At 36.3% G+C, this 18,952-nt stretch overlaps 1 protein-coding gene across 2 annotated transcripts in view; it reads right to left on the bottom strand.

The window, feature by feature from the left end:
• Positions 1-6,533: 6,533 nt before the first annotated feature.
• The window catches only part of OLFM3 (olfactomedin 3), a 53,760-nt gene continuing 41,341 nt past the window's right edge, over positions 6,534-18,952 (bottom strand). For both annotated transcript variants that reach the window (XM_061186256.1, XM_061186257.1), the window contains 2 exons: positions 8,312-8,418; positions 6,534-7,211 (listed from right to left, as the gene is read on the bottom strand). In XM_061186256.1, the coding sequence (XP_061042239.1) occupies positions 6,534-7,211; positions 8,312-8,418 (785 nt within the window). The remainder of the gene's footprint in view (positions 7,212-8,311; positions 8,419-18,952) is intronic.

Raw genomic sequence — 18,952 nt, 5'->3', positions numbered from 1 at the left:
CCTTGGCCAAAGCAAAAAGTAAAGCTGATTATATAGGAGAGGAATCAGAGGTCAGTAAACAGAAGAGGTGTTTCCAAAGAGGGCATCTGTTTCTCTGGGCATGGAGATGAAGATTAGAGGATTGATTGAATAGAGCAGGAAACAGTGAGTGAACCAAACAAATTGGAAGATAATGGTTGAGAACAAATATCTGGAATAGCATTGATTTAGATTTTAGATATGATTAGATTTATTTATTTATCATAGTAATCTGATAATAGAAGGGACAGGTGTGTTTAAAGAGCCAAAGGTGTGGTAGAAAACAAGGTTGTGGATGGGATGGTATTTTTGTTAACTGGGGTAGGAAGGAAAAATAGATTGGGGGGCAGGTGAAGGGAAGATAAGGATTTTGGTTTGAAACATACTGAGTGTGAGGTGCCTGTGAACTATCTATGGAGAAATATAAACATGGAAACATAAATGTTCTGTTTACTCATTTGTGAAATCAGAATGATATGTTTTGCCCTCCCTATTCCATAAGGGTGTTGTAAGGCCTTACATGAAAGAATAGAAATGAAATAGCCTTGGAAAATGGAAAACAGTGAAATGGAAAGGGTTCTTTATATTTGTTTAGTGTACATTTTCTAAGGAAGAATGGCAAAAAAAAAGCTAATAATAAATTAATTATACATTTTAACCACTTTTCTGGGCCACACTTTACCTGAAGGGCAAGAATGTCATTTGAGTATAGGAACTCATTACCTATACAAAGACATGTTCAACTTCTTTTTCAATGTGTACTACATCTTCCAAGAATAGTTTCTAATGGAGTTTAATAAAGACATTGCAGATATTTATTTTTATTATTTTTGGTTCATATCAGAGTGGAAGTTAATGAATGTCTTCTTAAGTACCTTGGGGAACAAAAAGAAATCAAACAAAATATCACTGATGGAAGCAGCCTCAGTTATCTACTCAGCATGATTTTATCTGTATAAGCATGACTAGAGTTATTTTTTTAAATTAAAATTATTTTTATTTTCTGTAGCTGTTGATTACATGCATATCAACCACAATAGCTTCTAAACCAAGGCAAGTGTTACAATCTTTTCTTTTGCTGTTTATGCGTTGCTGCGGTAGCTAATTTCAGAAGAGGAGTTTGCAGTTAAATTTGATGGAGCACACTACATCTCCTCAATTCCAGTCAGATTCTAATGGTGCTGCTAAAAGGCTGCGTTAGAACTATAAGAAAATGTTCTCCAGACTCCAGTAGATGTAGGACAGGCCTCATAATAGAGACTCTTGGCCACTAAATGTGGCAAGAATGTGCTCTAAAGCTGGATCACAAAAAAATAATTGGATTTGGTCCAAATACAAAAAAAGTCCCTTTAGAGGTTTTGTTTTGTTTTGTTTTTAATAGGGAACAACTTAATCTTGCGTTCTTCTGAAGAAAAAAATTACGGGTAATACTAGGATGTTAATTTCTTTCCTCTCTGAAACAAGCTAAATTCTTGAGGATTGTAAGACAGATGACAGACATTCAGTGCTTGTCATAAAGATGCTTAATAAATTTGGGATTAAAATTTCATTGACATAGTGGTGATCTTTTGGGTCATGGCTTTCTTTGAGAATGTGATGAATGCTGTAAGTCCCCTACATAAAATAATGTACAAGCACACACTAAATTTAGCATATATTTTCAGGGAGTTCAGTCATCATCAGAAGTGTATCCTTGAACTCCCAAGTTAAAAAAACAAAAAATGAACAAAACAAACTTCTGAATAGAGAAATATTAATAAATATTTGATCCATGGATTTCTAGTAATGGAAAGGAAGAGGTAAAATTTTTTGTGTGGATCAGATGGTGACATTTCATTCCTTGACTGAGTTTACCTTGACTATCCCACCCAAAGATCTCCTATCCCACCCTGCCCCTAGTAAACACCCAGTCACTCTTTATGAGATAGAATTACTTCCTTTATAGCAGTTAGTATAATCAAAACTTATTTTTCATTAATATTTTTGTTGCTGCTTGTTCTTACTAGAATGTAAGCCCATGAAGACCTTTAAAATGGCTAATGCTTCTTTTCATCAGCTCATTTTTTGCTCCATTTTCAAGACTTTTGTCATATAGTATTTACTTTCTGATAATGTCTGAATGATATGCAATATTTCCAAGTCTGAACTGTGATAAGAATGATATCTTATGGCAATATTTTAATTATTTTTTAAAAAATGTGTGCAGTCTCTTCTGGGAAGACTATAGCTTTGGTAGGGTTGTAACTTTGTACTGAACTGCGTATGTGTGTATGGTTTACCAGCAGATTTCTTGCAGCTCTATTCCTGAGATCTCTTTCGTATTCACCATTTTGCTTCATATCTCTAACTATGAATAATGTTTTAAGATGGTTATAGTTATGAAAAGTACTATGTACTCTTGACAAGGTACAACTTTATGTCCTTTTTTATGTTATTTTCAAGTCATGCTTAATAATAATTTATACTTGTAAAACTTATTTGGCAATCAATGGACTGAGCTTCAAAGAGGATATGTTTTCTGCCAATTAGTTTGACGCTTTGGAGACAAGGCAGACTCCAAACACGATTAAAGTTCCTCTAACCCTGATGAAGAGGGATAAACTATATCACATAATATTAAGGTATGACTCAGAAAAATCAGCCTAGTAAAGTCAGTTTGGGGAGGATTTCTTTCTGACTGGTTAAATAGTAGAGTAAACATTTTTCTTTATTCAAGATATTGCCATCAATTGAATTCATTATTTGATAGAAAAATAACTAAAAGAATTTGGTGAAGTTGGTTTTTCTTCCATCAGCTAATGTTTTCACAGTGTTTTTTCTAGTTGGAGTTCAACAATTCAAAAGAACACATTTTATTAAGCTCAAGACCTTTTATGAAGAGTCACTGATTATGACAAACTATCAGCTAAGAGATTTACGCTGAGCTTACTTAATTTTAGAAACAGAAATCATTCCATGATCTTGATTTCGTTATGGATACAGCCTACTGAACTGAATGATATTTAGTGCCTCTGAGCCTTTCTAGAAGTGACTGTTTCTAGCTATGAGCAGTCAGAGATTAAGGCTTTGTATCATCCTATAGCATCTAAATTTTAATTAATGCTTCCTGCCTATTGTGCTAGGTAGACCACTTTTAGTAGCTTTTCTCATGGTCCGCTAATCATGTGATGATGGAGAGGCAAAGTATGCTTTGTCTATAAATTCACATTCTTTTATATCGTTATAGGAACTCAAATTGTACGTTTAGTAAAGGATATAATCATACCTACCTTGTCAAGTCAGCAAGATGCCATTTTTTATTCTTTTTCAAAAATATCCATATTTCTAGAAGGCTTGGCTTTTAGAAACTCTGTAATGTCAATAATTTTTCATATTTGCTCTAACTCGAAGGAATACTTTGAATTTTGCTATCAGTTGCATTCAAATTTAGGATTTGTAGAAAGAAACAATTTGGTAATCCTGAGTGCTCAGATAGGGTTTTTAAAAAATCTTTTTAAGGAGAATAAAGCTGAGGGATTATTATATGTGTATATATATATATATATATATATATATATATATATATATAATATGTATAATTATACATATTGTAGATTATAATATGTATAATTATATGTATATATAATTTACCTTAGTAGAAAAATAACTGGTTTCATTTGTTGATGAACATACGTACAATTTTATATTTATACTTTCAAAATAATTCTGTTTGAAAAAGTTGTAATTTTAAGTTTGGTAGTAATTTTCAGATATAAACGCCATTTTCTTGTTAGGACTAAGAATCAATTTTATGAAGATAAGATTTCATCAGAGAATACTATAGATTATAACGATGAAATGACTCTATGAGTATGGTGATAGGAACCAGAGATTCTGAGTTCATGGTGAATCTTATCACAACCTTATCACTATACGAAATGTGGCATATAGGCACTTGTCATTATTTTCTCTTTTATCTCTACATATTGGTAATGCACTAACACACTGTCATTTTCTGAACGCATAGATGTAAATGCAGGTGCAAGTAATAAATATTATGATTCAAGTGCCACAAATACAAATGTCACACAAACACAATCAGACCATGATCATATTATTATTTAAATGACATGGAAGTTTGTTAATGATCTGGTTAATTCAGAAAATTCCAATTACACAGTTCACTTAGAATTAAAATTTTCTGAGCTTGGATTTCTTTATGGATTGGATTACATGTATGATTTTAAAATAGTCATTATTTCCCTCATAAAACTTATTTTATTTGTTGGAGATTAAAAAAAAACAGTGATTAGAGTAAGTTCTTATTTATTTCAGGCACAAACTGATAATAATTTATTAAGAAAAATGCTTTTAAACTAAGTGTTTAATGCAAATTACATTTTTAAACCCATGTCAACCCCACTTCTAGTGACAATAATAAAATCTGTGCCTGCTCTAGCAGCACATACACTATAACCTGGATGTGGTGATGAACCCTTACATAGAAAACAATAAAGTGCTTTACAAGCCGTACATCTCACAAAAAAGCTGTGATCATTGAGGTTTTGAATTTACGTGATATCATGTTACATTATTTTTTTAAAAAACAAGTAATGAAGACCCAGATATCTGCTAGAGGCCATCTACTAAAAACTCATTCATTTCTGAAATTGACTTTCTTTCTTCATACAAACTCTTGATGTACAAAGTATTGGCTGATTATTTTTGTGGTGTGTGTACAATGACAGGTGAGTCCCATAAATTTTCTAACTTTCAAAAGCAGAGGGGAACATATATAAATGTTTAAAAGAGAAGACAGCATTGCAGAAGAACCCAGAGTGGTCATTAAATCATGCTAACTTTTTGTAGGCAAAAAAAGAAATCTTTGTTAAATTTTAACAATTTTGAGATTGAGTTTTTCATACTATAGTTTTGACAGTGAGATATTTGAGAATGATGTTTTACTTGTGACATTTGAAGTGAATTACTCTTAAGTATTATTTCTTTATACAGTGCCTTATCTGATTTATTATATCCTTACTTTACAAAGGAAATGATGATATTATGTATGTGTGAAACTAAACATTCACAACAGTTTAAGTTATATATTATTTGTTATAGAATATGCTTTTTAAATTGTAAAACCAACCCACACTAGTTTCCATAAAACTGCCTTAGGTAAGTATGTGGAAAGTACCTCCAAACTCAGTGACATGTTTTATATATATTGATTATATGTTTTTGGTGTTATTAACATAAAATATTATTAAAGCTTTATTTTTTGGTTACAGTATTTCTGCACACAATGAATCAGGGTAACAGGGGGTTGCCGTCCCATCTTGTTTTCTAAATTGGTTATTTATACAATAAACCACACAGACAACTCCCAAGTTTTCCCACAATTTTCTTTTGCACAAATCTTGCCAATAGCTCTCCAGAATTTATAAGTCTAGATGACATTACAGAGATTTTATTTTTAAGAGTTTTCACATGTGCTTCCTGTACTTTTAGAGTCCTGACACAAGAAATTACATTATTGCCAGTTGTGTGTAAAATTTAAGTTAAAACATTAATGTATTTAATTATAAAGAACAGAATTTAAATGTGTAATAAATGAGTAGAGTCAACTCAAGTCAGTTGTGACTCAACTGCATCTTTGCAAGCAACTATATGGGTTGCTTTCACTGGAGCGATCAGAATAACTCATCCTTACTGAATCAATTTTAGGATTCCATGTCAGTGGTCCAGTAAACTTGGGGTAAAATAAAGACTCTATGTAAGGAATCTGGTTTGATTTTCTTTTTAGTTTATAATGCTTATGCAAAGGGGTAAGCTGAGAAGATACTTCCTTTTTGACCACTCTTGAAAAGTGACCCATAATGATTACTGAGATTAAACTTCAGTGTATTTTATAAAAAATATTACTTACTTTCACAGAAGTGAAGAGATACAGTTGCACAATGGTGGTTACAATGGTAGAAATACCTATTGCCAATAAAATGTTAGCAAGAGATTTAAAAATGACTGTACAGCACCGCATCAGAGAACTGTATAACAGCAAAATGATTAATAATATTTTCTCATATAAATAAGATCCTTAAATCTTTTTTAGAAATAAATGGGGGGAAAGTGCTTTTTTTTTTCCTACTTCCTACCAAAATATTTTCTGATGTGGAGCAAAAGACAGTAAAAAAATGAGTTAAAAAAAAAAAAAATTCATGCATTTAAGCCACCATTAATCTCTGACTCTAATATAAGGCAGATCATTAATCTTTTGTAAAACTATGACTTTAGCCATTTAACCTCATTTTAGTGCTTTTCATGACAAGAACATGATAGGCCTTGTAAATTTAGGAGTTAAGATGTTTCCAACAGGTTAGTTTATACAGGCTCAGATGTTTTTTGAAACACCAACTTTATAACAAAAAATACTTTGGAGAAATGATGAAAGTTATTATTAAAAAAAACCAGAAGGGGTCCTATAGAGTTTATCACAGATGACACAGTTTAGATCAATGAACACAAATTACATTTGCTTATGTGTCATCCTCAGTCTTAATGATGTGGAAAAGGGTGACATTGAATAGGACCTGGTGACCATTGTTCCAGGCGTAAAGAGCTCTATCTCTTGCATTGTAGTCAAGCATGGATATGTGAAAGTATTGGTTATGAAAGGGAATGTCTGTGTACTCATATGTGGAGGTTTTGGTGGAATAGGAATAATACACCTTGGCTCCAGTTAAGTGGGAGTTGGTGACATACAGTGTCCCACAGATCATGAAGGATTCCCCCGCACTTCTCTTGGGATAGCCAGTGCTCCAGCTCTTCATTACCTCCAAGGTATCTTTGTTAAGTTGGCTGATGACAATATTGCCTGCATTCTGGTTAGTTGCATACACAGCCCACAGCCCGATTTCATCAGCCATTAGGTCGATGTCAGAGAACCCACCCCATGTGTAAGGGTAAACGTTGTGAAAACCAGCATACTCCAGGCTTCTTTGGGCAAGCACTCTCCCCGTATCAAAGCTGTATTTGATGATGATGTTACTCTGATACTTGTTAAAATAGAGTGAGCCATTGTAGACAACATGGTTAGTTCCTGCCCATTTGAAAGGGAGGTTGTATGTCCTTGATTCGGCCCCGCTGACAAAGTCTGCAATTGATTTGTACTCACGGACAATTTTATTGTTAGTATAACTGTCCATGTACCAAACCTGGAAAGAAGGAAAAAATGGAGTAATTAAATTCTGTACTTTTTTGAGAATTCCAAAATAAGGACAGTGAGAATCAGCGCATACTAACATTGTCATTCTCAGGCTCAGGAAGATTCTCTTACCACTTAACCTGCTGCAGTGTGATAGTACTGCAGGCTTTGGCAAAAATAGTGACATGGTCTGTGTGGAAAGGAAACAACTAAATGTACTGCCTTGAAGTTGATTTGCTTTTTGTCCTTTCTTTTTTTGTTGTTTTAAAAATTTTTTACCATTCAGTGCATATCACTGAGTGAATCAAACATATATCAATGCAAATCACATCACTTTGTTCATTTACCTGATCAATTTGATTAGTAATAACTGCAAAAAACATCACATTCAGAAAATTTATTTAGTCCATCCCTTGCTCTGAAAAATATATGGCTTAATTTTGCACATTCAACTTATTTTTCTTTTATGGATACCACAGAACCTTCTAGTAATACTTGTTCATTGGACCAGCTTATAGGTACAACCACCTTTTAATGAAATAATTTTACTAATTTAGCTACTAAACTTGCTTGGATGTAACCCGTGAGAATCCTAATGTATACTGAGTTCTGTAATAGAACATAAATGGAGCTATGGTAAGTCTCTAGTATATTGATTTTCATAATACAGGCATTGCCAAATACCCTCTATGCTGTTTTCTTTAAAATTACCCCTAGATTCTAGGTATATTTTAGCTTGTTTAGTGAATTGGTTAGGTCTTGAGCTTTTTTACTTATTTAGTGTTTTTTTTCACACTGAGGAGCAAATTTTAGAAGGAATATACAGAAAATTTTGTATACTTGTAACTAGCCCTTTTCAAGCATAAAACAGGACTACCAATAAAAAATTAGACTCACTATACTGATGAATTATAGGATAGAACATTTTACTAAAATAAGTTTGCCATGTATCTGTAGATATGTTAATATTATCAAACTGAAAATATTTGCAAACAGTGTAACACTTTTCAAGTTGAAACTAATATCCCTGAAAAAAAATGGATAGTCTAGTAGGCATAAAGCTTAAATAAAACATAATTCTAAGCAAAGGCATTTGAGGAAGCAACATACTCTGTTATTTTTTTCAGATGCTAAGGGATCTGTCATCCAAGCGCCAAATCGGGTTCCAGATGTCTTGATTGTAACTGGGCCTGTGATTTTCATCAATTTGCCACATGCTGAAATTAGAGTAACATGAACATGTTGGGTGAACGTGGCCAGTGATTCCAACACACATACTTACACCAAGAGCAAAGAAAGGAGTCCTAAAACAAAGCAAATAGAATTAATATCACATTCTGAATAAATGATCATTCATGTTGGATGCTATGCATTTAACTATAATTTGAACCATGAGTAGTTGCTTTTTCAGTGCTCTAAATCTAAAGTGTGGAATTTTAAAATGGGAAATTATTTATACAATCTGGAAGGAAAGAAATGAGGAACGTCATTATCATTATACCAGTTCAGCTGCTTCTTCTAAGTAAAGAAGTCAGCAAAATTAAATTTTCCATGACGCTGTTTACCTGATCATCAGCTTCCCTTCACCTGACCCTCTCTGCTCATGCTTTGAGACTTTGGACTACTTATGCAAGCCAGAAAGAACTCTGTTAAGTCGATTTTCAGTTTGTATTGGTAAATGAGCAGCTCCTGTGAAAGTTATATTTATAGAATATAATAATAAAAATGTAATCACAATCTACCTGAAAGACGTAGAGTTTTGAAAGGTAAATGCCTTGTGCAAGCCTGATAGAGCAGCCCTAAAGGTACAGGGAAAAAATCCCACAAAACTCAAGCCCTCATACCCTGTAGTCCCATGCAGTGAAAGATGCAGAGTATCAATTGATGTAATAATACATGATAAAAAATTAGTGACTTTCTTGAAAAATTATATTTTTTATCACTCTATCTATGAATAAAATCTTAGGAAAAGCTTGGACTTCATAAATGCCAAAGTCTAAACCAAAAAGAAACCCAGGGATTTTGTGAGATTTTTACAACAGAATAATTTAAAAGTGATTTATCGTACACATTGTGAAAGGCAGTATGAGTGCCTGTAAATGTTGACTTTTGGTCTAAACAAAGAAATTTTCCTATCCATTTATACTCCTTTTTTCTTTGTGTTCTTTTTTTACTTTAAAAAAATTGTTCTATATGGCCCATGTTTCTTAGATCCTCCTCTGCCTATCCTTAGAACTGATAAATTTCTACTTAGTGCCTGTCAGTTCCTGTGTGTTTGGAAGGGAAATAACAGATCCCCAAAGCAAATAAAGGACAAAACTAATTGTAACTTAGGGCTTATTTTGCCTCATTTTTCTCTGTGTGTGTTCCTCATAAGAATAATTTGTAACTGGCAGAATACTAAGCCATGCAGTTAGAAAGATGATGAACGATAACATATTTTGTGCTATTACTTCAGTGATAACTACACATTTAGTAATCTCCAGCTTTTCATGAAACCTAAACCGAATATATTTTTTTCTTCTTTTTTGAAGAAACTAGATGTGATAGCATCTTTATATATTTTATATAAAGGAATTACTTTATAACTTCCTAAGACCTGATAAACTGAGCAAATCAGAAGTCTTTATGGCATTATCTATATTGAATAGCAAGATCTTCAGTTAAACCTATTTAGAATATATTAGCTCAACTTGGTATAAACACGTGAACAATATGTGAATAAAATAGTATCAGTTTGAACTAGAAAAAAGTAAATGTATCCTGAAAGAATATAAGTTGCATATATTCTCTGAATGCACTAAATAAGTGAAAGTAATATGATCTTTAATGATGGCCTACATAAATATTTCTAAATTCACAATGGTAAGTGCATGAAAATTTAAACTATAAGTATATTGAAATAAATAGAAAGATACCGCTCCCCCTAAAAAACACCACAAGTAAAATATGTGACTTCTTCCTTATGCATGAATAATAAATACTTTTGTTGAACAGAATACAAATAGCAAAAATAGGTAAAATATGAAAAGTAACTGGCTAAGATGATGGTGCTTTTATCTCCTTTATTTTGCAAAATCTCATTAAAATGATAGTAAAGAAGTAAAACATGGGGGAAAAAACCCAAAGCAAAGAGAATGGTACAGAGCCATTAGTGGAGAATAAACTTTTCTTTTTAAAATAAATTTATTTATTTATTTATTTTTGGCTGCGTTGGGTCCTCGTTGCTGTGTGCAGGCTTTCTTTAGTTGCAGTGAGCGGGGGCTATTTTTTGTTGTGGCGTGCGGGCTTCTCATTGTGGTGGCTCCTCGTTGTGGAGCATGGGCTCTAGGCGTGTGGGCTTCAGTAGTTGTAGCATGCAGGCTCAGTAGTTGTGGCACGCAGGCTCTAGAGTGCAGGCTCAGTAGTTGCGGCGCGTGGGCTTAGTTGCTCTGTGACATGTGGGATCTTCCTGGACCAGGGCTCGAATCCGTGTCCCCTGCATTGGCAGGTGGATTCTTAACCACTGCGCCACCAGGGAAACCCCACTGCACCACAAGGGAAGCCCGGAGAAGAAATTTTTAACAAATTTCTGGAAGGCAGAAAGTGATGGAGAGTGGTAATTAAAGGTGTAGGATGAAATAAGATGCACTAGTGTCTAAGCAGAGGAGATAAGAGCTGAGGATGGAGCTGCTCTGCCTTGAAGAAAAGTAAGGGACACCTTGCCGTGACGTGCACGTGGTAGGAAAACTGATTAAATTAAAAGGATTTACCATACATATTATTACTCTTTACTGGAGCCTTGGGAGATAGATATGTTTCCTATAAGTGGAGCATAGTTGGATTTCATAGTTGGATTTTTTAACCTAATGGGAGGAACCTTTGTCTTTTAACATAATATACTTGAGGACTATTTATGGAAGCGGCTCTTAGAGGACACGCAGCCTTGTCTTGGAAACAGTGTGGAGGAAAGAAGCCTGTAGCAGTTGCAAGGGTTACTGATATACTACACTGCTTAAAGTTGTCCTAGGTCATTTTTATTAAAATCATCTTCGAAGATGGTGGAGTAGAAGGATGTGACCTCACTCCCTCTTGCGAGAACACCAGAATCACAACTAACTGCTGAACAGTCATCGATGGGAAGACACTAGAACTCACCAAAAAAGATACCCCACATCCAAAGACAAAGGAGAAGCCACAATGAGACTGTAGGAGGGGCGCATTCACAATAAAATCAAATCCCATAACTGCTGGGTGGGTGACTCACAAACTGGGGAACAATTATACCACAGAAGTCCACCCACTAGAGTGAAGCTTCTGAGCCCCACGTCAGGATTCCCAACCTGTGGGTCCCGCAATAGGAGGAGGAATTCCTAGAGAATCAGACTTTGAAGGCAGCGGGATTTGATTGCAGGACTTCAACAGGACTGGGGAAAACAGAGACTCTACTCTTGGAGGGCGCACACAAAGTAGTGTGCACATCGGGACCCAGGGGAAGGAGCAGTGACCCCAGGGGACACTGAACCAGACCTACCTGCTAGTGTTGGAGGGTCTCCTGCAAAGGTGGGGAGTGGCTCTGTCACATTGTGAGGACAAGGACACTGGCAGTAGAAGTTCTGGGAAGTACTGCTTGGCATGAGCCCTCCCAGAGTCTGCCATTAGCCCCACCAAAGAGCCTGGGTAGGCTCCAGTGTTGGGTTGCCTCAGGCCAAACAACCAACAGGGAGGGAACCCAGCCCCACCCATCAGCAGTCAAGCGGATTAAAAGTTTTACTGAGCTCTGCCCACCAGAGCAACAGCCAGCTCTACCCACCACCAGTCCTTCCCATCAGGAAGCTTGCACAAGACTCTTAGATAGCCTCATCCACCAGAGGGCAGACAACAGAAGCAAGAAGAACTATACTCCTGCAGCCTGTGGAACAAAAACCACATTCACGGAAAGATAGACAGGATGAAAAGGCAGAGGGCTATGTACCAGATGAAGGAACAAGATAAAACCCCAGAAAAACAACTAAATGAAATGGAGATAGGCAACCATCCAGAAAAAGAATTCAGAATAGTGATAGTGAGGATGATCCAGGACCTTGGAAAAAGAATGGAGGCAAAGATCGAGAAGATGCAAGAAATGTTTAACAAAGACGTAGAAGAATTAAAGAACAAACAAACAGAGATGAACAATACAATAACTGAAATGAAAACTACACTAGAAGGAATCAATAGCAGAATACCTGAGGCAGAAGAACAGGTAAGTGACCTGGAAGACAGAATGGTGGAATTCACTGCTGTGGAACAGAATAGAGAAAAAAGAATGAAAAGAAATGAAGACAGCCTAAGAGACCTCTGGGACAACATTAAACGCAACAACATTTGCATTATAAGGGTACCAGAAGGACAAGAGAGAGAGAAAGGACCAGAGAAAATATTTGAAGAGATTATAGTCGAAAACTTCCCTAACATGGGAAAGGAAATAGCCACCCAAGTCCAGGAAACACAGAGAGTCCCATACAGGATAAACTCAAGGAGAAACATGCCGAGACACATAATAATCAAGTTGGCAAAAATTAAACAAAAAGAAAAATTATTGAAAGCAGCAAGGGTAAAATGACAAATAACATACAAGGAAACTCCCATAAGGTTAACAGCTGATTTCTCAGCGGAAACTCTACAAGCCAGAAGAGAGTGGCGTGATATACTTAAAGTGATGAAAGGGAAGAACCTACAACCAAGATTACTCTACTCGGCAAGGATCTCATTCAGATTCGATGGAGAAATCAAAAGCTTTACAGACAAGCAAAAGCTAAGAGAATTCAGCACCAAAAAACCAGCTCTACAACAAATGCTAAAGGAACTTCTCTAAGTGGAAAACACAAGAGAAGAAAAGGACCTACAAAACCAAACCCAAAACAATTAAGAAAATGGTCATAGGAACATACATAATTACCTTAAACGTGAATGGATTAAATGCTCCAACCAAAAGACACAGGCTTGCTGAATACAAAAACAAGGCCCATCTATATGCTGTCTACAAGAGACCCACTTCAGACCTAGGGACACATACAGACTGAAAGTGAGGGGATGGAAAAAGATATTCCATGCAAATGGAAATCAAAAGAAAGCTGGAGTAGCAATACTCATATCAGGTAAAATAGACTTTAAAATAAAGAATGTTACAAGAGACAAGGAAGGACACTACATAATGATCAAGGGACCAATCCAAGAAGAAGATATAACAATTATAAATACATATGCACCCAACATAGGAGCACCTCAATACATAAGGCAGCTGCTAACAGCTATAAAAGAGGAACTTGCCAGTAACACAATAATAGTGGGGGACTTTTAACACCTCACATACACCAATGGACAGATCATCCAAACAGAAAATTAATAAGGAAACAGCAGCTTTAAATGACACAATAGACCAGATAGATTTAATTGATATTTATAGGATACTCCATCCAAAAACAGCAGATTACACTTTCTTCTCAACTGCTTACAGAACATTCTCCAGGATAGATCACATCTTGGGTCACAAATCAAGCCTCAGTAAATATAAGGAAATTGAAATCATACCAAGCATCTTTTCTGACCGCGACGCTATGAGATTAGAAATCAATTACAGGGAAAAAAACATAAAAAACACAAACACATGGAGGCTAAACAATACATTACTAAATAACCAAGAGATCACTGAAGAAATCAAAGAGGAAATAAATAAATACCTAGAGACAAATGACAATGAAAACACGACGATCCAAAACCTATGGGAGGCAGCAAAAGCAGTTCTAAGAGGGAAGTTTATAGCTATACAAGCCTACCTCAAGAAACAAGAAAAATCTCAAATAAACAATCTAACCTTACACCTAAAGGACCTAGATAAAGAAAACAAACAAAACCCAAAGTTAGCAGAAGGAAAGAAATCATAAAGATCAGAGCAGAAATAAATGAAAAAGAAACAAAGAAAGCAGTAGCAAAGATCAATGAAACTAAAAGCTGGTTCTTTGAGAACATAAACAAAATTGATAAACCATTAGCCAGACTCATCAAGAAAAAGAGGGAGGGGACTCAAATCAATTAAATTAGAAATGAAAAAGGAGAAGTTACAACAGATACTGCAGAAATACAAAGCATCCTAAGAGACTACTACAAGCAACTCTATGCCAATAAAATGGACAACCTGGAAGAAATGGACAAATTCTTAGAAAGGTATAACCTTCCAAGACTGAACCAGGAAGAAATAGAAAATATGAACAGACCAATCACAAGTAATGAACTTGAAACTGTGATTAAAAATCTTCCAACAAACAAAAGTCCAGGACCAGATGGCTTCACAGGTGAATTCTATCAAACATTTAGAGAAGAGCTAACACCCATCCTTCTCAAACTCTTCCAAAAAATTGCAGAGGAAGGAAGACTCCCAAACTCATTCTATGAGGCCACCATCACCCTGATACCAAAACCAGACAAAGACACTACAAAAAAAGAAAACTACAGACCAATATCACTGATGAATATAGATGCAAAAATCCTCAACAAAATACTAACAAACAGAGTCCAACAGTACATTAAAAGGATCATACACCATGATCAAGTGGGATTTATCCCAGGGATGCAAGGATTCTTCACTATACGCAAATCAATGTGATACACCATATTAACAAATTGAAGAATAAAAACCATATGATCATCTCAATGATGCAGAAAAAACTTCTGACAAAATTCAACACCGATTTATGATAAAAACTCTCCAGAAAGTGGGCATAGAGGAAACCTACCTCAACATAATGAAGGCCATATATGACAAACCCACAGCAAACATCATTCTCAATGGTGAAAAACTGAAAGCATTTCCTCTAAGATCAGGAACAAGACAAGGATGTCCACTCTCACCAGTATTATTCAACATAGATTTGGAAGTCCTAGCCATGGCAATCAGAGAAGAAAAAGAAATAAAAGGAATACAAATTGGAAAAGAAGAAGTAAAGCTGTCACTGTTTGCAGATGACATGATACTATGCATAGAGAATCCTAAAGATGCCACCAGAAAACTACTAGAGCTAGTCAATGAATTTGGTAAAGTTGCAGGGTACAAAATTAAAGCACAGAAATCTCTTGCATTCCTATATACTAATGATGAAAAATCTGAAAGAGAGACTATGGAAACACTCCCATTTACCATTGCAACAAAAAGAATAAAATACCTAGGAATAAACCTATCTAGGGAGACAAAAGACCTGTATGCAGAAAACTATAAGACACTGATGAAAAAAATTAAATATGATACCAACAGATGGAGAGATATACCATATTCTTGGATTGGAAGAATCAATATTGTGAAAATGACTATACTACCCAAAGCAATCTACAGATTCAATGCAATCCCTATCAAATTACCAATGGCATTTTTTACAGAAGTAGAAAAAAAATCTTAAAATTTGTATGGAGACACAAAAGACCCTGAATAGTCAACGCAGTCTTGAGTGAAAAAAGCAGAGCTGGAGGAATCAGACTCCCTGACTTCAGACTATACTGCAAAGATACAGTAATGAAGACATATGGTACTGGCACAAAAACAGAAATATCGATCAGTGGAACAAAATAGAAAGCCCAGAGATAAACCCACACCCCTATGGTCAACTAATCTATGACAAAGGAGGCAAGGATATACAATGGAGAAAAGACAGTCTTTTCAGTAAATGGTGCTGGGAAAACTGGACAGCTACATGTAAAAGAATGAAATTAGAACACTCCCTAACACCATAATCAAAAATAAACTCAGCGCTTCCCTGGTGGCGCAGTGGTTGAGAATCTGCCTGCCAATGCAGGGGACACGGGTTCAAGCATGTGGGAAGATCCCACATGCCGCGGAGCAGCTAGGCCCGTGAGCCACAACTGCTGAGCCTGCGCGTCTGGAGCCTGTGCTCTGCAACAAGAGAGGCCACGATAGTGAGAGGCCCGTGCACCGCGATGAAGAGTGGCCCCCACTTGCCGCAACTAGAGAAAGCCCTAGCACAGAAACGAAGACCCAACACAGCCATAAATAAATAAATAAATAAATAAATAAAATTTAAAAAAAACAAAACAAAACTCAAAATGGATTAGAGACCTAAATGTAAGCCCGGACACTATAAAACTCTTAGAGGAAAACATAGGAAGAACACTCTTTGACATAAATCACAGCAAGATATTTTTTGGTCCACTTCCTAGAGTAATGGAAATAAAAACAAAAATAAACAAATGGGACCTAATGAAACTTAAAAGCTTTTGCACAGCAAAGGAAACCATAAAGAAGATGAAAAGACACCCCTCAGAATGGGAGAAAACATTTCCCAACGAATCAACGGACAAAGGATTAATCTCCAAAATATGTAAACAGCTCATGCAGCTCAATATTAAAAAAACAAACAACCCAATCAAAAAATGGGCAGAAGACCTAAATAGACATTTCTCTAAAGAAGATATACAGATGGCCAAGAAGCACATGAAAAGCTGCTCAACATCACTAATTATTAGAGAAATGCAAACCAAAACTACAATGAGGTATCACCTTACACCAGTTAGAATGGGCATCCTCAGAAAATCTACAAACAACAAATGCTGGAGAGGGTGTGGAGAAAAGGGAACCCTCTTGCATTGTTGGTGGGAATGTAAATTGATACAGCCACTATGGAGAACAGTATGGAGGTTCCTTAAAAAACTAAAAATAGAATTATCATGTGACCCAGCAATCCCACTACTGGGCATATACCCAGAGAAAACCATAATTCAAAAAGACACATGCACCCCAATGTTCATTGCAGCGCTATTTACAATAGCCAGGTCATGGAAGCCACCTAAATGCCCACCGACAGACGAATGGATAAAGAAGATGTGGTACATATATACAATGGAATATTACTCAGCCAGAAAAAAGAATGAAACTGGGTCATTTGTAGAGATGTGGATGGATCTAGAGACTGTCATACAGAGTGAAGTAAGTCAGAAAAAGAAAAACAAATACCCTATATTAACACATATATGTGTAACCTAGAAAAATGGTACAGATGAACCGGTTTGCAGCGCAGAAATTGAGACACAGATGTAGAGAACAAATGTATGGACAGTAAGTGGGGAAAGTGGCGGTGGGTGGAGGTGGTGGTGTGATAATTTGGGAGATTGGGATTGACATGTATACACTGATGTGTATAAAATGGATGAATGGATGACTAATAAGAATAAAAAAAAAAATTAAAAAAAATAAGGGACTCAGCATCTAAGAGGGTTCAAGATAGCAATGTAGGGAGATCCTGAACTCACCTTCTCCCATGGATACAGCAAATGTACAACTACATATGGAATAATTCCCTTGGAAAGGGACCTGAAAGCTGGATGAACAGAGCCTCCACAACCAATGGTAAAAGGACAGCATTGAGATGGGTAGACAAGGCAGATGGGGCCTCTTGCTGAGGGAAAAATCAAGCACCACCTTGAAAAGCTTGTGAACCAAAGGTGAAGGGGACCCACTTCCTAATTTTTAAGCATCTTCTGGAGAGGTACAAAGCAGTTGGGATACTACTTGGAGACTGAGACACTGGTGGGAGCAATTTTGCAGTCTCAGGCTACCTTGCTAATGCCAGTGTTGGTGGTTGCCATTTTGCAGTTCTTCCTCTAACCTGTTAGTGCCAGTGGATGCATCCCTCTGAAACCCCCACCCACCCCTGTGCCTTGGCTAGGCCTCACGGCTGACCAAGCAATATCCCTGCCAACCTGTGCCTTGCAGCAGCTGCGGCTGGGTCCATAGGTGGTCTGAGTCCTAGCCCCACCAACCAGTACATAGAAGCAGCTATGGCCAGGTCGCACAGCTGTTTCAAGGAGCAGCCCTGTCCACTAGCAGGTCGTACCCACAATAACAGTGGGGTGCATGCAGCCCAAATAGGGGACACAACTGAAGTGCCTGGTGGCCAGGCAGGATTGTGCCTCTGAACCCCTGAGGACATGTCCTAAATAGGGTCACTCCTTCAAGACTAGGAGAAATAGCTTATTTACCTAATACATAGAAACACATACAGAGAATTGGGCAAAATGAGATAGAGGAACATGTTCTACTAGAAAGAACAAGACAAAGTCTCAGGAAAAGAACTAAATGAAATGAACGTAAGCAATCTACCTGATAAAAAGTGCAAATTAATAGTCATAAAAATGCTTACTGAACTTGGGAGAAGAATAGATGAACACAGTGAGAGCTTCATCAAAGAGAGAGGAAGCATACGAAAAGTACCAAACAGAAGTTATAACGGAAATAGAAAAATAACCTAGAAGGGTTCAACAGCAAACCAGTTAAGGAATAAGAAGGAATCAATGAACTGGAAGACAAAACAATGAAACTCACCCAGACAGAGCAGCAAAATGAATAAAGCATTTTAAAAAGTGTAGTTACCATAAGGGACCTTTGGGACAATATCAAGTGGAATAACATTTCCATTATAGGCATCTCAGAAGAGGAAGCAAGAGAAGGGGCCAGAAAAATTATTTGAAGAAAGAGTGGCTGAAAATTTCCTAATCTGGGGAATGAAACAGGCATCCAGGTCCAGGAAGCCCAGAGAGTTCCAAATAAGATGAACCCAAAGATACACCAAAACACGTAATTAAAATGGTAAAAGTTAAGCATAAGAGAGAATTCTAAAAGCAGCAAGAGAAAAACAACTTGTTGCATACAAGGGAAATCCCTTAAGTCTATGAGAAGATTTTTCAGCAGAAACTGTACATTCCAGAAGGGAGGGGCATTACATATTC

Source organism: Eubalaena glacialis, chromosome 3 (assembly GCF_028564815.1).
Source record: "Eubalaena glacialis isolate mEubGla1 chromosome 3, mEubGla1.1.hap2.+ XY, whole genome shotgun sequence".
Taxonomy (NCBI): domain Eukaryota; kingdom Metazoa; phylum Chordata; class Mammalia; order Artiodactyla; family Balaenidae; genus Eubalaena; species Eubalaena glacialis.
This window is presented reverse-complemented; position numbering and strand designations above follow the sequence as displayed.